Genomic DNA, 22110 nt, shown 5'->3' with positions numbered 1-22110 from the left:
GGAAAGCGTAATTTCCGTGCCTTGGAGTGGATATCCGGTTCTCTCATTGATCACAAACCTAACAACTTTTATACTATTCACAAACTCTATCCTAACTATGTTTTTCTATACATATATAAAATCAATACTTACATACAAAATAGTGTTGAATTTGTGTCGGACATATACTTTTAATATTTTCTTTATAGCTTTTCACTAATAAATAGCTATGTATATTAATAGTAAAAGTGGTATATGTCCACGAGTATCCAAATCAAAGAAGAAAGTATTAATATGGATAAGCTTAATGACACCATGAGTCCATGACACAATTACTCAAAAACATTTAAATACGTATTTTTCACGTATATTAATTCATCTGTGCGTCTTTCTCTTCAGTTTCCTTCTCATCTCCTCCCAATTAAACCTGCTCTCTTTATCTCTCTCTCTCGCTGTCTCGCATGGCTGTCGGAGTAATACTCAGGGCCTTCCGACTTCGCAAACCTTGTTTCTCTCTCCTAGAAACTACCACTACTCGATTTGTAAGCTTCTCTTTTCATATTTATACCTTTTTTTTTCTGCGATCGTTGAATTACTTTCAAGTTATTGACCTCAATTTATACTTACGATTTTTACGAATTCGAAATTTCTGTCATTTTTGGACTTCTATTTTATTTTATATGTACTGCTTAGTAAATTACTTGTTAATTGATCTGGATCATCTATGTTTGGGAATGGTTTGGAGTTTGGACAGTGTTTAGATTGCTGTTTGATTAATCAATTGACATTGTTTGTGGTCATTTGTGAATATTTGCGTTTTTTGGAAATTGGAACTGATTATTGAAATGAAAATTCGAGTAGTGGAGGAAAATGTGCAATGTAAGTAGTGAGGGGTTATATAATTTGGGATGTAAGGTAATTAATTTATACAATTACACATTTCAGATATCAGTGAAAAGTAATGGTGTTTTTAGGTTGTATTATTGGGTTTTGGTCTCTGTTGCGCTTAAATTATTGCTCCATTAGTGAACGAGTTGGGGATGATGGGATAAGGTGGGATGGAAGAGTCACAAGATGTTGTCTTTGGTTCTAGCATTGGAGTAGCGATTTTCTTCAGTAAAATGATTTCCTGATGAGGGTAATTTAAATTTCAAAATTGATTGTGTGTGATATTATGTCCAACTGGCAATTTCCTCTTTCAGATATTGCTTAAGACTTAAGAGTTAAAAAATATGGGATAAGGTGGGATGAAGAGTCACAAGTCATCTCTGGTTCTAGATATGGAGTAGCGATTCTCTTCTGTACAAATGATTTCCCGATGATGGTACTGCAGATTTCAAAATTGATAGCGTGTCAAATTAGATCCAACTGTCAAGTTTTTGGTTTAGATATTGCTTAAGATTTATAGGGTGCATAGCTGCTATTTCTTTCTCTTCGATGGTTTGTTTCGCTTGCTCTTTTTGTGCGTGAGTATGTATCAGAGAGCCTAAGATAACAGAATTTCCCCCTTTCAATTCTGATTTTGCATACCCATAGACACTCCTTTTTTCCTTGTTGAAAATTGAACCAGGGCCATGATTTGATTGCAGGAGAGGAAGCTCCTTCCAACTAGCTTCCTTTCGCGGCTACTTAGTTGTCATTTTCTGTTCTTCAGATGTTAGAAAATGTATTATCCTTTGTTCAATTTTTTTTCTTCTTCTTTTGTCACACTTGTTTAAATTTAAATGTTGGTAACGCAAGTCTGGTGACTGTGGCTCTTCATCATATTCATGGTCTGGCATAGTAATCGCTGTCTCTGTGTCTTCTGGATTCAATTGTGTATTTGTTTGTGTTGTTTGAGTATTGTGACCATCAGCATTTTGCGCAATGTGTTCACCTCTTTTATCTAGTGTCCTATGTTGCATTCCCTCTTAGCTCTTAGCTCTTAGCTCTTAGCTCTTAGCTCATATACTTCTACATTTTCTCAAATACTGATTAAATGTTATAGCTTGCTTTTCTTTTCAATACATGCGTGCTATCTCTAATTTTGTCAAACGTGGTTGCATTTCACTAGAGGTTATAAGTGTCATGTTGAAATTTAATATTTATCATGATTTTCTAAATCTGCCAGTGGATGAAGTTGCTTATAGCATTTGTGTTTGGTTGTATGTTATGTTTGTATGAATTAGATTAGCACACTGGTGTTGGCTGAACATGAAGGAGGTTCCATTAAGTCATCATCTATTAGTTCTGTTGAAGCTGCGAAGTGTTTAAGTAAGGATAATTCTATCTCTTTGTTATTGGCTGGTTCTGGTCCCTCTCTCCAACAGGCTGCTACACATGCTGCCTTGTGCCATCCCTTAATTTCTCAGGTAATTTTTTTTAATTCTAGTTCTCTTTATGGTGTATAAATCATACTTCCTCCGTTCTAAAATAGATGAAACACTTCTCTTTTATGTGAGAGCTTTTTGAGAGAAGTGTTTCACTTATTGTCTGAGGAGGTAGATATTATGTTCAGTTTGGGTTAGAGCAGTTAGTATGGTTTTTTATTAAAAGTATTCATTATGCCATACTCCCCTATGTCACATAGTAGTACACTTCTCATTTGCTTTTCTAAAGTCAAACATTGACCATAACTTTTCACCAATATATAAGAAAAATTTAATCATGTTGGATTTTGTTAGATTTTTGTCATCGTGTAGATTCAAAATACCATCTTATTAATATGTAACTAAATGTATTAGTGCCTTAGTGGTAAAAGATTTCTCTTAGAAACTATGCAGAAAGCAAATGAGAAGCTTTACTATGGGACTAAGGGAGTTCAAGTTGAGGCAATTATATACTTCTTCTGTCTTAGTGGTAAAAGATTTCTCTTAGAAACTATGCAGAAAGCAAATGAGAAGCTTTACTATGGGACTAAGGGAGTTCAAGTTGAGGCAATTATATACTTCTTCTGTCTTTTCACTTCTACCATTTGCTCTTTGCACATTTGCCGACGCACAATTTTGAGTAAAAATTGTAAAAAAGTTTGTACTTCAAAATATATATCGAGATGAATCCAACAAAATCCCACATGACTATGTTTTCCTAATCTGTAAAAAATACAAGATGGTCAAAGTAGAATTTGTGAGTAATGTCAAAAGTCAAAATGGTAGAAGGAATAAAAAACATAGGAACTAGTTTGTATGAAGGTTTCCATGAAAATAAGTGGAAACTTAGAGTTTGAATATGATTGGATTAACAATAAAACAAACAACTTCATGTAAAATTATGCATTGGGTTGGTTTCACCCGTTTGAGATTGAGGTGGGATGAGGAGACATCAAGTTAGCTTGGGATTGAGAGAACTACAATTTTGTGACTGAAGGTTGAACAATCCTTTCCTTAGAGTAAGTAGAGTTGGTCTTGAAGTGGATTTCGACTTTCGAGTTATTTTCACTAGTCCTTTATTTCAAGAGAACTTTCAACACTTGGACTTGGGGACTAACCCCTCTACTTGATGTAATGTAATTAGAGGCTCGCTATTTGCGTCAACTAATTTGGAATGTAAAGGATATGAAGGCTTGTGCTAAACTAGAGGATTTACTTGTCAATGAAAGACATAAAACATTGATCATTGGTTAACAAAGCGTGGATTATGCACAAGGGTGCACAATGCTCATTGTGCACCCAAAAAGAACATACCATTTATATAAAAGAATACAAACTTTTTTCAACAACTTTTCTACTTTAAAAAAGAACACACGACTTAAAATTAAAGAACGTGTAAATTTATATTTATGAAAGAACAAAGGTTATAATGAAAAGAACATATAGTAAATGAACATCTACACTTAAGGTAAAAGAACATATACCTTTTTAATTTAAATTTGAAAAAGAATCTTTAGTTGCAAAATTTATAGAAGCAAATAACAATAATTTTTTAAAATTATAGACTCTAAAAATGATAAAACGACGTAGTTTAGAAAAGGGTGCACCATGCTCTATATGCACTTGGGTGCATGTACTTATTTACGCATTGGTTAGAGGTGTTTGCTTGAATCTTTATACTTTTAATTGTTAGTTATTTTACTGAAGACTTGGCTACAAGCGTCCACTCAGATACCATACTTTAATTGTTAGTTATTTTACTCAAGACTTGGCTACAAGCGTCCACTCGGATACCATGTCTAGTTGTTTGATATGGCCATATCATTGAAAAAGGTATTTTTTTTTGTTTGAAATGAAGTATCCGACACGACTCGAGTTTGGCACGGATACGTGAGGAAATTAAAAGAGTCGGTGTAACATAAATTGTGAGCACAACGTATTCCTTTTTTGTTTTCTTCTTACTGTACAGGTTCTTGTAGGGTACATTTGGACTTGTATCATGCACTAGCGAGTAGCGACTACAATTTTCTCTTAGTATTTTTGAACAACGTATACACTACACATAATTTTGAGTTAAGGGTAAAATAAGATAAAATTAGCGGTTGAGGGAAGGGTGAGAAGTCATCAAGTACCATATACTTCACTCACAAAAGGCAAAGAGTAGTTTTTATCAATATGATCATCACGGCTTAATCTTTCTTAGGAATACTCAATCATTAAGGTTTAGAGTACCACCTTTCAATTTTCTTTAAGTACACAATTAAATGAAGTTTCCACTAAATATTAGTCGACGGAAGACAATTTGGAATATAGTAGAGAAATAGCTGCTTAGATATAAATACCTGATGGTTTTTATAAAAAAATCTTTATATTTTGCAGTGTTTGTCTTCGATCGCAAATCTCATGTTCTTCTATTCTAATAAATTTTGTTAAAATTGCCTTCATTACTAGAGTTGAGCTTTTGTACTATCTAATTTGTGATATTGAGAATATAACCTCTTTGAGTATTGATCTATTTGTTCCATATTTAAGGCTCCATTTGATTGGACTGAAATTAGTTTTGCTGGAAAATGCTTTTCCTTGAAAAAACATCTTCCAATGGTAAACACAATTATAGCTTAGTTTGCCTTTTTTTGGTTCCTTCATGAAAAAGTTGGAGAAAAGAGTAGCAAGGTAAATGAATGGGGGAAGATGGAAGGTAGGAAAGTGAAGAATAGGCAAGAAAATGTGGTCTCCCTTTCTCCGAGAAGGAAAATGTTTTCCCCATCAGGAAAATTATATTTCAACATTTGAAATAGTTTTCCACCCTCTACAAGCCAAATAAAGGAAAATGGGAAAACCGCTTTTTCGGAAAATGTTTTGATTTAAGTTCTTTTCTTTCTAAGAGGTGGAATAGAATAACTCGATTGAAGCGTTCCACCCAACCAAACACTCTTTAAATGGGCAACTATAAAGTAATAATCTGTTTCTTGAAAGTTGGATGTTCTATAATTTTCTTTCTCTCTCTATTACTTATATAAACTTAGCAACACGACAACAAAAGCGAAAAATAAAAAGTAGATACCTTGCATATCCCTGTTAGGCTGTTTGTTGGTGGTCATTTGGATATATGATTTCATATAGAGCCACCTTCTGGAGATTAGCTATTATTCCAGTATGAGGAGTTGTCTATATCTGTTAATGCCATTATTATTTTTACTAATATATATCTGACCAACCATGACAAACTGATCTTGATAATGAATAGCTTGTTTACTAACATGTGTCTTTTAAATGCATAATCATGTACACTCCCTGTTATTGCAGAAGTTTCTTGAATTTGAAATGTGTAAAAAGCGTACTAATCTTGCATCAATGGTATTCTTGTAGGTCCTTGTAGCTGATTCAGATAAATTTATTCATCCCTTAGCTGAAGGTTGGGCAAATTTGGTCGAATCAGTTCAGAAGAAAGATGGATACACGCATATTCTTGCTGCCTCTGGTTCATTTGGAAAAAATATATTGCCCCGTGCAGCTGCGCTTTTAGATGTTTCTCCATTATCTGATGTGATTGAGATATCCGGTTCTCATCAATTTGTGAGGTATTCTTACTATTCACTTATATTTCTTTCACAAATTAAGCGTAGGGTCCAGAAGGCGTGAAATCAAACATTTGTCTGCCAATGGTGTAAGTTGTCTTCAGTTGCCTATATTTGATTCTGCCACATGCTTAGTTTTTTTTTTTCTTCTTTTACTAGTCCATTTTGTTCTGATAAGGCTGTTATACTGTTATTGTAAGCCCTAAACTTTGTGTGTGCTTGACTCTGACAGGCCAATTTATGCTGGAAATGCTCTTTGTACAGTTAGATATACTGGCGAGTCTCCATGTTTGTTGACCATTCGTGCCCCTTCATTTCCGGTACCAGCATCCGAACCAAGATCAACTGCTGCTCCAATTACTCAGGTTGATCTCTCAACCTTTGGTGAAGGTCCGTGAATATCTTAAATACAGACATATTTGTTGCGCACTTGACAAGAAGGATAGCAATTACAAACAATGTATACATTTCTAATCAATGAAATAATGATAATTGGGCTTCTAACTATGCTTTCTATAAGTTCTTAGCTATCATGACAATGATTTTGGTATATCATTTGCAGATATTCTGAAAAAATCAAGATTTGTGAAGCGCAGCTCTCAGGAATCTGAGCGGCCAGACCTTGGCAATGCACGCATTGTAGTGACTGGAGGACGAGGTTTGAAAAGTGCTGAGAACTTCAAGATGATTGAGAAACTTGCTGAGAAAATTGGTGCTGCAGGTATTATAAAAACCTCAATTCAATATAGGTTTGTAATTAATTTTGTATTGTTATGGACTTATGGTGTAATGAGCTTGAATGAACTTTTACTCTTAAATTCCCAAAAGATCAGTTCATGACATTTCCTTTTCTGCCATATTATCTAGTTGGAGCTACACGTGCTGCTGTTGATGCAGGATTCGTCCCCAATGAGTTACAGGTAAATTGTGCTGCTTATTGTGTTTATAGACTGCCCCGAGTTCTGTCTTTCTATATTATATGGACTGTTGTTTTCATTGTTTAATCCCCTGTTTTAAATTGTGTAGCTTCACTTTAGAAGAGGGTAGTGTAGCTTGTGAACATAAATATTTATATCGCAAAAATTCTTGTCAGTTTAAGTACCTCTATAATAGATATCACTACTTACGTAGCATGTGTAGTAGCTGGAACTCAATAGTCAATACACCTGAAGTTTTCAAGTCTTGAAACTCAAAGATGCTTCTATGTCTATGATCATTAACCTTTTTGCATGGAACCCCTGAAAAGAACTCATGAAAATAAGGATAATCTCTTGATAGAAACTCATATAAATCCGTTTTGGGGGGGGGGGGGGGTGAAGAACACAAATTAGATGTCCTACCTAGCACTTCAACAATATATGCATCAACATCCAAACCTATGTGGACACCAAAACAAATGGGAAAACTACAGTTTGAAGTTCAGTTTTAGCTGAGTCAGCCAGAAACCTTTGATCTCAACACAAACTCAGTTTATATGAGGAATTCTGCTAATGAATTAATATATGTTGTAAGCATGCAGTTTCCAACTCATATCTGGTGTTTATTTGATCAGGAGATGTAATTTTCAATTTTGTAAGGTTCACTGATACAACCATGTTTGTCTTGTCATTCTGAGTTGTTTACTTATATGATTTTCAGGTTGGACAAACAGGAAAAATTGTTGCACCAGAGCTATACATGGCTTTTGGGGTCTCAGGCGCCATTCAACACTTGGCAGGCATGAGAGACTCGAAAGTCATTGTAGCTGTGAATAAGGACGCAGATGCCCCCATATTCCAGGTAAGGAAATAAGCTTAATCATCTTTGTGGCTTTTGCCTTAGATGTATATGCCTGCGTTGTCATAGGTCATAGTGATACACATTATCCTTCTTCTACCCACTTTTGTTTTTTCATTTAATATTCACCCCCATGCTCCGAAGGCCGAAAGGGGGATCAAATCCTTCTTTTGCAAGTCCTCCAATTCTATATGTTGCGACTTTCACCATTTTAAGATCAATTTTGCACCAACTTTAAATGTATTTTTCACTTATAAGTTCAATATGTAAGGGAAAAATGAAATTACATGGGATCTTGTTAGGTTTATTTCAATGCATATTTTCAAATATCAATATTTATGATTTTCATTATATGTAATTAAATATATTGTGTTTGGAGACCTTCAAAAAGCGAATGTTGCAAAAGGATAGGGCGAGAGAGATCATCTTTAATAAAAACAAAGATTTGGTTTTTTGTCTTTCCCACTATTCAAAATTGTAAAATCCCTTTCTTTATGGAAGTACAAACTACAGACTAGTTGCACCTGGAAATTCATTGAATCACAGATCAGGGTGCGTACAGCTTGTGGGTTGAGGTAGGATGACATATTGAGGAGCCACTGTTTTATGAACGCTTTATGCCTATTTCCATGACTTTCAAACAAAATTTGACACATTGCCACATCTAAGATTAGATTACTCTCATCTTATGATATGGGATATAATCCAGAAATGATGTAAACTTGGTCCTCTAATTTATGGGTCAATATGATCATATTGCTGTAACTCTGTAAGCCTGTAACACAGCAAAGAAACAAATTTACTTAGAACTATGTTCTACGCATGGAAAACATTACCGCCCTCCCGAAAAAGAAATTATTCGCAGAAAATTAACTTTAGTCCCCCTTCAGTAAACAAGTTGTTGGAAAAACAGTGGCTGTAAAATGCTGCTTTACCCCAAATTTTAACCAGTTTTTTGTTCAAGTTTTGAAAGTTGGCTTACTTTCTGTTCTGCAGGTAGCAGACTATGGGCTGGTTGGTGACCTGTTTGAGATTATACCAGAGTTGCTAGAGAAGCTTCCGGAGAAAAAGTAAAAATTGTACAAAAATTTCCATTAACTGGGGACTCACTGTATATGTTTGACGTAACAATTTACATGGCCTATCTTAGGGAGAGAGAGAGCTGTTATTTGCAATCCCATTTAGGCAGTCTGGGACTAGTGATAACGGTTCTTTTATTGATGTCCTGTATGGCTGTATGTGTGTTGTGTCTGAATTCTGATTCAACTGGATGTTGTATTCTTCAGCAAAGGAACGAAGTATATATAGTCATGAATTTCTGAATGCTTTATCAATTACCTATGTTATACTCTCTTTTTTAAGTTGTTCTTTTCACCTTGGTTTTTGGGTAATATATTCTTTTTCTTCCTATTTCTACTTTTAAGCAGGTGATCACTAATTATTTGAGTTATGAGTGAAAGGGTGAAGATTCCAAACAAAAAAGCGCATCTAGTGTAGTGGTATCATAGTACCCTCCCACGGTACTGACCGGGGTTCAATTCCCCGGATGCGCATAAGTTTTTGTTTTGTTCTGGACGCGCATAAGTTTTTGTTTTGTTCTTTCACGATTTCTTAATATCGAAATGTTATTGGAACGCAAGCTTCTAAAACCAGTGCTCCTAAGTCCTAAGCACTATTACAGCATCCTTTTTCCTTCGATGCCTCAGTCTGTGGTGGTAGTTGTGGGTGTGGCGGCCGATGGGTTTGTGATGGTGGTAGTTGTGGCTGCGGTGGGATTGTGATGGTGGTAGTTGTGGTTTTGGTTTGTTGTTATGGTGTGGATGGGGGTCTCTTATGAAAATGATTTCACATTGATATTATGCTTATATTTAGAAACCTATTATTATTGTTATTATTATCATGATTATTAGTAATACTAATGCTATTATTGTTATCGTAATTATTATTACTACTACTATTACTGTTATTATAATAATAATAATAATAATAATAATAATAATAATAATAATAATAATAATAATAATTACTATTTTTATTATAATAATAATTATTAATATTACTTTATAAGATTACTATTATTATTAATATTACTATTTACTAGTACATTTGTCCAAAAAGATTATTATTATTGTCCTTGTTGTACTTATTAATTATTAATATTGATAATTATTATTAATGTCGTTGCTATCATAATAAATGTTATTGATATCACTATTTGAAGCTATTTGTGTTCAAGAAGAAGAATGTTCTTTTGGCATTTATACGTGTTCTTTTTCATATTTGTTCGAATTAACAATTTTGATATGCGATGTTATTTTTGATGTTCTACATGTAACAAACATGACAATAATATATGATATTTTTTAAAATAATTTTGGCAGAATAATATAAAGTACTCCATGTTACTAGTTCATATGAAACATGAATAGCATGGGATAACCTAACGGTATTGGCATCACGCTCAAAATTTTTCCCTACAAAGGATTTCAACTTATCTTTAAAAATAAAGTTTATATAGAACAAGATAACGATATAAAAATAATATTTAACAAATTTATTCAAGATCATATATATTTATAATAAAAAGGATTAACTTATTGATATAACAAAGAACATGTTGTTAGATTTCGTATTCCTTTTTATACCAAAAACTAACATGTTCTTTGTTATATCAATAAATTATTCCTTTATATTATAAATAAACCTGTAACTATATATATAAAAAGTTAAATCTAAACTTGTCATCAATATGTAACATCTATATTTTACTTTTAGAATGTCTTGTCTAAATAGATTTTGTAAATTCTTATTATAAACGGACCTTGGACATGAACAATATGTTTTCTTTACCATGAGTAATATATTTTTTTAACCAAAATACGTGTTCTTTTATTTTAAATTGTATGTTCATATACTAATGTGTTCTTTTTTTTAAAAAAAACTAATTATGCTATTATTATTATTATTATTATTATTATTATTATTATTATTATTATTATATTATTTAGAGAAGGTATTGTGTCAGATTCGTTTGACACAATACAACTGGTCGGACCACATCAGTTAGAAGCACTTGGATTTCAGTTGGTCTTCATTTTTTTTCAGTTAGTTACTAATTTTTTCCAGTTAGTCTTAATTTTTTTTCAGTTAATCTTCATTTTTTCAGTTAGTTTTTAATTTTTTTCATTTAGTCTTCATTTTTTTTCAGTTAGTCTTAATTTTTTTTTCAGTTAGTCTTCATTTTTATTTCAGTTAGTCTTCATTTTTTTTAGTTGGTCATCATTTAGTTAATGTTTTTCAGTTAGTTTCTAATTTTTTTCAGTTAGTTTTCATTTTTTTTCCAGTTAGTCTTCATTTTTTTTCAGTTAGTCTTCATTTTTTTTTCCAGTTTGTTATTGTTTTTGTTTCAGTTAGAATCACTTAAAAAGAATAGACCAACGTTCTTCTCTTTCTCAATTCTCTCTCTTCCTCCTCCTCAAAAGTATTTCCACAATAGAGGAGAGGATTGAGAAAAACAAACACATCAAACAAATCTTTCCAAGATCTTTCTCACTCTTTCAATTTCTTCTTTTCCTTCCATTGTTAACAACATCAACAATGGGTTTCAACAACAATTATAGTCGTAATTCATCCGTAATTTTCTTTCTCTCTCCTTCAATCATTCTTCAATTATGGAAAATTATTTGATTCTTCTCCTTCTTTTTTGTGCTTGAATTTCTGCAGATTTCGAGCTCTTTGACGCTTGGAGATAAACTTTGCACTGTAGTTATACCTTTCGTTGCTATCGTTGAAGCGCTTGCTTTTGGCGTTGCTCATTGCTTTTGGAGTTGTTGATGGTCCGACCGAAAGTTTTGGTCAGACCGTCTGATACAATACTTTCACTATTATTTATTATTATTAAAAGTTGTCTATAGTAATAAAATAATATATAGTAATAGTAATACTAGTAATGAAATACAAAGTAATAATAATAGTAGTAATAATATGTTTTATAAAAGATAAGTTCAGATTAGATCATATCAGATAAATCAGATCAGATCGGATCAGATAAGTTCAAACCAGTAAAAATAAGGTGAACTACACATAGCCTAAACTTCAAATGGCCACACATCTTTTGTTTTGTATCTAAATCAAACATGTGATTTGTCGTTGGAAAGTTAACGAGTCAAAATTCAATCTTCAGTTTGAACTGATCACTTTAATGATGTATGCATGGTTAGTAATATATGGTGGTTTAAATTGGACAGTATCGTGAAATATGAAATGCACTTCGTGGGCTTTGTTTCTTATACTTCCATTTGCCTTCTAATCTTAATTATCATTTTGTTTTAAAAAAATTGATAAGAAAAATTCCTTTAATTTGGAATGTCTTTGCATAGGGCCTCCATCCAAAGGTCCATTATAAGTCAGATACTTCCCAACCTCCCTCCCTCCTTAAATCTCAAGCACTTGCTTGGGGAGAGGAATTAAACCTTAGACCTTACTAGGGAAGATGGGAAATCTCATCACTTGAGCCAACTGACCCCAATTCCTAATCTTCATTATCATGCTCTATGCCTCATTTGTGCATTGCTGGCTTTCGTAGGTGAAACGAAAATTATACTTCAATAGAACTTACAAAGAATACCAAGAAAAATATGTAAAAAGTGCATAGAAAACTAGAAAAAGACCATAAACTTTCACTTTTTTCTTTTCTTCCATACACACAAGAGCTAGATAGTAAATCAAAAAAGATGCAAATTAAGCAAACCAAAACTATAAAAGAGTAGAAAATAAGAAAAGTATTTAATATACGCAAACCAAAACTATAAAAGAGTAGAAAATAAGAAAAGTATTTAATATACGCAAACATAAGGGGTTTAAAGTAATATGAAATTCTGAATATCATTTGTCAAGGTTAAGAAAAGTATTTAATATACGCAAACATAAGGGGTTTAAAGTAATATAAAATTATGAATATCATTTGTCAAGGTTATATAAGATGAAAACCATTTCGAGAAAAGACTTAAAAAGTTGTAACTGCTTGTAATAATTAAAAACTATTACTTTCATTTCAAAGGAAAAAGTTAGTGTCATTTAAATACAAATCAATTTAAAGTTAATTTTTTTTCATATTTTTTGAAAAATTTTAAATCGAAATTGGTAGTGCCAATTATTCCTAATTACAAATCTCATCATATAATATACCAAACCGGTGAGTGGTGACAACCACAAGTCAAGCATTTGTCTTAACAACTTAGGGTGCGTTCTATTCAACTTATTGGACCTGAACTTATTGGAATTTATCTGAACTGAACTTATTGAACCTGAACTGAACTTATTAGAACTTATTAAACCTGATTGGACCTGATTGGACCTGATTCAACTTATTGGACCTGATTGAACCTGATTGGAACTTATTGGACCTGATTGAACCTGACTGACCTTATTAGACCTTATTGGAACTTATTGACCCTGATTGAAACTTATTAGACCTTATTGGACCTGATTGAAACTTATTAGACCTTATTGGACCTGATTGAAAATTATATGACCTTATTAGACAAAAACATTGACCATGAATAACATAAATATTACCACTAACGTAAATACTACCCCTCAAAATTTTTCATGGAATAATAATTTTATAATTCGTCCTTTAAAAAATAATGATTATTAATTATCTCTTATGATAATTAATTTAACAAAAAAATTACTATTTATATATTTGCCTATACGTAACTTTCATCACTAATATATCTAATAGTGTTGTTTTAATTTTATAAAAGTAGAAAATCAAAAAATTAATTTTATAAAATACTAGTAGTTACTAATTTAAGTTGAGCAAAAGGCTGTGAACTTTCATTCTAAAGGGCTTGATTATGGGCCCGATTCTCCTTTTCCTAATCAATGAAAATAAGCTGAACATTTATTGCTAACAAGAACTCCTTCATTCATTTCTTCAGCTTTCTTCACCTTTCATTTATTTGAATGTTACTAGAAGAAAGAGGAAAAAATGTTCAAAGTCACAGTAGCTTCAACTCGGGCGAAAATTGCAGATGAAATATGGTTGGCTGTTGATAAAGAAAACGTATTGATTGAAGAGGATGATGTAGAAGATGAAGAAATATACTCCGATAAAGAAAGATACTCCAGTGATGATAATGAAGCAATCAATTGATAACATTTATATCTTTCATAGTTATTAGTAACGAAAACATGTTATCTCTAGTTATTTTTAAAGACGAATTGCAAAATATTGTAATTATTATTATTATTATTATTATTATTATTATTATTATTATTGTTAACCTTAATTATTTGACCGTGATTATAATATTATTCAATAGCAATATGAATAATCAAATAATAGACAATAATACTAATACTATACATTGTGGTACTTTAATAAAAAATTCTAATAATAACATAATCAGCTAATAGTAATATGAATAATAAAATAATAGACATAATACAAATAAATAATAAATAATAGACATAATACATATAATAATAAAATAATAGACATAATACAAATAAATAATAAAATAATAGACACTAATACAAGTATAATACTATATAATATTGTGGTACTTTAATTAAAATTCTAATAATAACATAATCTGCTAATAGTGATATGAAATTATGAATAACAAAATAGTGGACAATAATACAAATGTTTATTAAACATTGACTATTTGGACCTTATTGGACCTTATTAGACCTGATTGAAACTTATTGGAACTTATTGCACCTGATTGGAACTTATTGCACCTGATTGGAACTTATTGGACCTTATTAGACCTTATTGGAACTTATTGCACTTATTAGACCTTATTGCAACTTATCTGAACTTATCTGAACTTATCTGAACTTATTGGACCTGAAACTTAATTTTTTAAGTTGAACAGAACGCACCCTTAAAGGTGTAAACAATGGATCACCTCAAAATACAAAGAAAGTTCCGAACAATGGATTAGGATATAGGAATCAATCCATGGAACCACAAATATAAAATTACAAACCAAACTAAAAAGGTTACTTTACGGTTGTAAGCTGCCTAAAAAACAATTACAAATATATAGATCATGCGGATAAACCAATTAATTTTAATAAAATACTCTAGTTGCTAGTGGAGAACTAATTTCATGAAAGAACATAAGATTAATTTTAATAAAAGTAATGATACGGCAATCAAACGATTGCCATGATTAGAGTTTTGTGTCTTTTTTTAATCTTTGATCGTACAGTTTGGTCGGAATCCTAATATCTAATAGTTAGAAGACAAAACAAGAAGAGAATAAACAAGGGCCAAAATCTTGTGACCAATTATATTGATATATACCAACCTTAATAATTAATTTGCTATAGCTTTAATCTGCCTAATAATTTCCTATTCCTATTTTGCAGGGAGCCCATAACATAAATTAAACACATTTTTTTCTTAAAACAATTGAATGGACACCAAAACTAATGATGATTAATCGATTGATCAAGTTGCCAAGCGTTATTATTGTCCTCTTCGACTAAAAAAGCTTTTAAGAAGCCATAAATCTTATGTAAGCAAGTTTACAATTATTTTATCGCAAGATTAGGATAACTATGTTAAGATACAACTTTTAACGTCTTACTATAAATTATTGTAAGTTTAATTCATCTAAAATTTGTTGAAAATTGAATCTTTCTATTTGTTATAAAAATATAGGCCATTAATTGTAGATATATTTAAGCATGTTTGTTAGTGGTGCCGTTATATCAGCGGGTTGACACGATATAACTCATTACGCTGAGATAACGAGTGCGCGGGAAAAGTGTGGGGGAGCTGTAAGGGGAGAGCGGCAGATGGATGAGTTTCGTAATGTAATTGATGAATTTGGGCTGCTAGACCTCGGTTTTAAAGGGAGTATATTTACTTGGCAGCGTGGCCTTTCGATGGAGACCCTTGTGAAGGAGCGCTTAGACAGATTCCTAGCAAATCATGAGTGGGGGTTGATGTTTTCATATGCAGAAGTGATCCACTTTCCCATTTACAAATCTGATCACGCCCCTATCTTGCTGAAATTTGGGAAGGATCGAACAAGGTTCAAGCGGGGTAAATTGTTTCAGTTTGAGGCACTATGGCTGTCAGACAAGGAGTGTGAAAATGTTGTTACACGGGTGTGGCAGCCTGGCAGGGTAGTATAACGGCTAGCATTACTTCGCGTCTGGAGTCGCTGGCCGGTTCATTATCTCGGTGGGCCCAGGTTACTTTTGGTGATGTTAAGAAAAAGATCATTGCTGCGGAACGTAAACTGCATTAGCTACAGGAGAAGCCACCCGATGGTTTAATTCTCCAGCAATGTCAACAAGTTGCGGAGGAGTTGGATGAGTTATACCGGCTGAAGGAATCTTATTGGCATGCTCGGGCAAGGGCAAATGAGCTGCGTGATGGCGATAAAAATACAAAGTATTTCCATCACAAAGCGAGCCAGCGTCACAAACGCAATGCTATTAAAGGTTTGTTTGATGTTCAGGGAGAGTGGAAAACGGCAAAAGATGATATTGATGGTATTATCTCCTCCTATTTCGAGGACCTATTTACAACCAGCAACCCAGTGGATTTTGCGGAGGCTACGGCTGGCCTTGAAACGCGTGTTACGCCTGCTATGAATGAGGAATTAATGAAGGAGCCGACTGGAGAGGAGATTAGGATGGCGTTATTTCAAATGCATCCTAATAAGGCCCCCGGCATTGATGGTATGCATGCTTTGTTTTTTCAGAAATTTTGGCATGTGGTTGGTTCGGATATAATTCTTTTTGTTACAAATTGGTGGAAAGGGGAACTTGAGCTGTATGATGTTAATCAGACTTGTATTGTGCTTATTCCCAAATGTGAGAATCCAAAAAGTATAACTGAATTCCGTCCCATAAGTTTGTGTAATGTGGTATACAAAATTATTTCAAAAACTTTGGCGAATAAATTGAAGAGGTGTCTGGGTGATATAATTTCTGTGAACCAAAGTGCTTTTGTTCCTCAAAGATTGATTACGGATAATGCCCTCATTGCGTTTGAAATTTTTCACTATATGAAAAGAAGGGGGGATAGTAAGGATGGAACTGTGGCGTTAAAGTTGGACATGAGTAAAGCGTACGATAGGGTGGAATGGAGTTTTCTGGAGCATGTTATGTTGAAATTTGGTTTCCATGTTCAGTGGGTTAAAAAGATAATGCACTGTTTACAGAGTGTGACTTTTTCTTTCAAATATAATAACAGTGTGTCGGGTAACTTAATCCCAGGCCGTGGGCTCAGGCAAGGTGACCCAATCTCTCCATATTTATTTTTGTTATGTGCTGACGCTTTTTCTACGTTGCTGTCTAAAGCAGCTAGGAAGAATATGATACATGGAGTCCAAATTTGCAGAGGAGCCCCAAGAATTTCTCATCTTTTCTTCGCTGATGATAGTATTCTGTTTGCTAAAGCGAACCAGCAGGAATAATGCTCTATGGTTGCTGATATAATCAGGAAATATGAGAGAGCTTCCGAACAAATGGTAAATCTAAGTAAGACGGAAGTAGCTTTTAGCAAAAAGGTGTCGGTGGAGACGAGGAGAATGATTGTGGAGACTCTGGGGATGCGTGAAGTGGAGAAACATGAGAAATATTTGGGGTTGCCAACAATTATTGGCAGATCAAAAAAAGCGATTTTTGCTTGTCTGAAGGAGAGGATATGGAAGAAATTAAATGGGTGGAAGGAGAAACTATTGTCTAGGCCGGGTAAGGAGATTCTGATTAAAGCTGTGGCACAAGCTATCCCGACATACTTCCTCCGTTTCTTTTTACTCGCTACACTTCTCATTTCACGGACTCATAGGCAATTTTTGGAGAAGAGAGAGGTAGAGAGTAAAAAGAAAAGGGACCCATGTGGGAGGAGGGAGATAGAGAGAGTTTATTGCCCAAAAAAGAAGTGTAGCAAGTAATGTGAAACTTCCCATAATGAAAAGTGTAGCGAGTAAAAAGAAACGGAGGAAGTATATGATGAGTATTTTCCGTATCCCTGATGGTCTGATCGATGAGATACACACTATGCTGGGGCGGTTCTGGTGGGGTGCATCGGGGTCGGAACGGAAGCTTCATTGGCATAATTGGCAATCTCTTTGTCTCCCAAAGTCTATGGGGGGGATGGGTTTCCGTGACTTGAAGATTTTTAATATGGCTATGCTGGCAAAACAGGGGTGGCGGTTGTGCACCGATTCGTCATCACTTGTTTACAGGCTCTTGCAGGCGCGGTATTTTAAGAAATCTGAGTTTTTGGAGGCTTATCGGGGTTTTGATCCTAGCTATTCTTGGCGAAGCATTTGGGGCGCGAAATCTTTGTTACTAGAAGGGATAAAATGGCGTGTTGGTGATGGAAAGAATATAAAGGTGTGGGAGGATGCTTGGTTATCGGGAAATGGTAGTCATTTTGTTCTGACACCGCTGCCAAATTCGAATCAGGATATGCGTGTCAACAGCCTTATTGACTTCGATACTGGGGCGTGGAAAACACAAGTGCTCGACGAATGTTTTTTACGAGAAGATAGGGAGAAAATCCTTGATATACCTCTATCAAATTTTGGCCAATGGACTGCAGATTTTGGTGGCCAACGAGGGATGGCTGTTATTCCGTCAAGTCGGGGTATTGGCTGGGTGTTCTCGGGCATACCCGTTCGTGGCAGCTACTCTCGGGTCGCTATGAAAGTGAACTATGGAGGAAAGTGTGGGCTATTGAGGGGCCAAAGAAGCTGAACCATTTCTTGTGGAGGGCGTGTAAGGGATCATTAGCGGTCAAAGAAAGGTTATTCTTCCGTCATATTACTCCTGATGGGGTATGTTCAATTTGTGGTGGAGTGGAAACTATTATACATGCAATTTTCGAGTGCAAGTACGTGAAGGATGTGTGGACACATAGTGAGCTAGTTGATGAACTGAATGCGGCACCTATGTCGTCTTTTGCTGAGGTTTTTATGTGGATGGATGAAAAGTTGAGTAAGGATGCGATGAGGCGGTTTGTCACATTGTCATGGGCTGCTTGGTTCTGTCGCAATAAGGCAGTGTTTGAGCTATCCCCTCCCTCACCAACTCATGTGGCTTTGGGTATGAGTAAACTAGTGCAGGACACTATTGAGGTATCCCAACGCACATCAGTTCCAGCTAGGCTGGCGCAGATTACATCACCTGGGCATTGGAAGAAGCCGACGACGGGGTGGGTAAAAATTAATGTGGATGCCCATGTTTGTGCAGATCGCGGAGTGGGACTTGGTGCGATCCTGCGGAATGGAAATGGTGAGCTTCTTGCGGTGGCAGCTACTCGCTTGAATGTGGCTTGGGAGGCTCCGATGGTTGAAGCTGCTGCGGCCAGGTATGGTGTGCTACTTGCTCGACGGCTGGGGTACAAATATGTTTGCTTGGAGAGTGATGCTTTAGCTCTCACTACTGCTATCCAACACGAGAATATGGGCTTAGCTCCTTTGTTTCTGTTTTTAGAGGATATTAATATTATCCGCCAAACTTTTGTTGCTTTTGATTGTAGTCATGTTAGGAGAGCAGGAAATACCGTTGCACACTTTATGGCGCGATGGAATGTTATGTTTGATGATGAGTATGTTTGTACAAACTCTTTTCCCCAAAGTATTATAGCTTTGGTGGAACTTGATTTACTTTAATAAAACGGTTTCTCGCGTTTTCTCTCAAAAAATATAACTCATTACGCTCGTGTTACTACCAATCTAAATGTTGCGCAATTCCATTCACATGTGACTGACTTGAAATTTCATGCCTAGGCTACTTAGTTCATGCAGAGATTTATGCAAAAGGATGCATGTTTGTCATTGCTTGTAGCACAAGTGCACAACCCACAGTCGAGGTCTTGTTTGGCTCAAACCTAGGTTATGTCATGTTTAAAGTTAACCCAACTAAAAAGTAATTTAAAATAAGTTACTCTATATCATGAAATTATTAATTTGCTTGATTTTATCGAACTTAACACATACAAACAAACTTTAGTTTAAACCGTTATCCTAAAGTACATGTTCAAGGATTATGGACTCATGGTCATAATACAAAAATGTTGGACAACATCATATAATTATTGTACTAACCCAACATGGCAAAACACATAAATACATTATAAAAAGTATCTTCGGTAATATCTTTCGGTATATGTAATGATATGTTAATAAATTTTGACCTGAAATTGTCATGATTTCTTACTCTAGAGTTAGTATTTTTTTTTTGCCTTATCAAATGACACCAATAAAACACTGACATAAAGAATAGGTTCATGCATGTTACAAAAAACATAAAAGAATATGAGCAATTGAGGTGAAAGATATTATTACTTACAAATTATAGTAGATAATATCTCTAATTTTTTTTCCAGAGCAAATAATATCTCTATGATGATCGATAAATGAAACTAATAAAAAATGCGCCATGATAACTCTGCTCAAAATAAATCTTCGTAATTGAGTATTATGATTTGACTCAATGAAAGCCCGTAAATTCATCTTATATTCAAGTTGGTACATATAATGTCAATATGTCAAATAGACAAAAATATATGAGATAATTGTTGCTTTTAAGATTTTGTCAAGTTAATTGACATTCATGATTTAAGTAGCTAGTATAATGTCTCACTAAATTAAAGGTCACCTATGACTTATGGGCTCGCACAATATGGAATTAGGCCTTGTTCGGTTGTATATAGGAAGTCATACTTTCTAGGAAGTTATTTTTTCCATGTATTTGAAATTCCTAGGAAGTGTAAAATTGTGTTTGATTGATAATGGGAAGTAGAACTTCCTATGGGAAGCTCTACTTACCTAGGGGGACCTAGGTAAGTAACTTCCTCCATTATGGAGGAAGTAGAACTTCCTAGGAAGTGCAAATTCCCATGGTTTTGCCAACAACCAAACAACTTCATATACTTCTACTTCTTAGGAATTTGCACTTCCCATGAATCGTTTTGTCAACCAAACAAGGCCTTAGTTGGGGGACATTGCCAATTCTAATGGAACTACCGGGTTGTATAAAGAGATGATTTTTATTTAATGGGTTATATTTTTTTTATTTGTTTGAAATTAACATTAATTCATTATCAAAGTCATATGACATCTATATACAAAGAAGTAGAAACTAAAAATATATATCAAAATGAAATAAATACTATTCTAGTATGACAAAACCACGATCGTTGAGTAGATCTAACACTTTTGAAAACCTTCGTCTTTCACATCGCTGTCTGATGCAACCTTTTGCAAAGGGGTATGTCGATCTTTTGTAGTTTTGAAGTAGAACTGGATTTAATTCAAGTGATTGTAAATGAAATCTTAACATCTGTTGCAACTCCGTACAAACTTCGATCAACAAATCAAAATCTTTGAATTACATAAAAACTCAAAAACAAAATCTCCAAACTCTCACATGGAGAGAGATAAAACCCAATATATAGGTAAAAAAACTCTCCATTAGAGAGAGACTGAAATTTATAAGAAACATAAACATAAAAAAACTAGTAATAAAAGGAGAAAAGGAGATCGGACTTACCACCGCCCAAAAGGACCTCTAGGTTGAAAATTAAGATTTTGGGTGCATTCTATTCAACTTATTGGCCCTGAACTTATTGGACCTTATCTGAACTGAACTTATTGAACCTGAACTGAATTTATTGGAACTTATTAAACCTGATTGGACCTTATTCAACTTATTGGACCTGATTGGACATAATTGGAACTTATTAGACCTTATTGGAACTTATTGACCTTATTGAAACTTATTAAGTTATTAGACCTTATTGATCCTGATTGAAACTTATTAGACCTTATTGGACCTGATTGAAACTTATTAGACCTGATTGAAACTTATTTGACCTTATTAGACAAAAAAACTGATCATTAATAACATAAATATTACCACTAACGTAAAATACTACCCCTCAAAATTTTTTATGGAGTACTCCCTCTGTTTTTTTATCTTTCTCACTTTCCATTTACACATTTTCCAATGCACATCTTTGAACTTAAATATCTTTCATCATATATTAGTAAAAATTATAACGATGGAATATTAATAATGTACTAATTGAGACGAATCAAACAAGATCCCACATGACTATATTTTTTCTTATAAATTGAAAAAAATTGAGAAGATTCTCTCTACGTATGAATAGTGTCAAGATTCTAAGTGAGAATGATAAAAAAAAAACAGAGGGAGTAATATTTATTATAATTCGTCCTTTAAAAAATAATGATTATTACTTATATCTTATGATAATTAATTTAACAAAAAAATTTACTATTTATATATTTGCCTTTACATAACTTTCACCACTAATGTATTTAATAGTCTTGTTTTGATTTTATAAAACACTAGTAGAAAAGCAAAAATTTTAATATGAATAATAAAATAATAGATATAATACAAATAAATAATAA

At 33.7% G+C, this 22110-nt stretch overlaps 1 protein-coding gene and 1 non-coding gene across 2 annotated transcripts; both read left to right on the top strand.

The window, feature by feature from the left end:
- Window positions 1-351: 351 nt before the first annotated feature.
- On the top strand, window positions 352-9050 carry LOC104907059 (electron transfer flavoprotein subunit alpha, mitochondrial). Its single transcript, XM_010695921.4, has 8 exons — window positions 352-521; window positions 2148-2330; window positions 5697-5908; window positions 6138-6295; window positions 6468-6626; window positions 6773-6825; window positions 7544-7684; window positions 8678-9050. Exons 1-8 carry the CDS (start codon window positions 441-443, stop codon window positions 8753-8755), a joined length of 1065 nt encoding a protein of 354 aa, XP_010694223.1. The 5' UTR covers window positions 352-440; the 3' UTR covers window positions 8756-9050.
- A 113-nt stretch (window positions 9051-9163) lies between these two features.
- TRNAG-CCC (transfer RNA glycine (anticodon CCC)) lies at window positions 9164-9234 on the top strand. The gene has a single exon. It is a non-coding gene; the product is annotated as a tRNA-Gly (tRNA).
- Window positions 9235-22110: the final 12876 nt, after the last annotated feature.

The sequence above is a fragment of the Beta vulgaris genome, chromosome 4 (assembly GCF_026745355.1).
Source record: "Beta vulgaris subsp. vulgaris cultivar EL10 chromosome 4, EL10.2, whole genome shotgun sequence".
Classification (NCBI taxonomy): Eukaryota; Viridiplantae; Streptophyta; class Magnoliopsida; order Caryophyllales; family Amaranthaceae; genus Beta; species Beta vulgaris.
The sequence above is the reverse complement of the archived record's forward strand: the minus strand, read 5'-3'. Positions and strand labels throughout refer to the sequence as shown.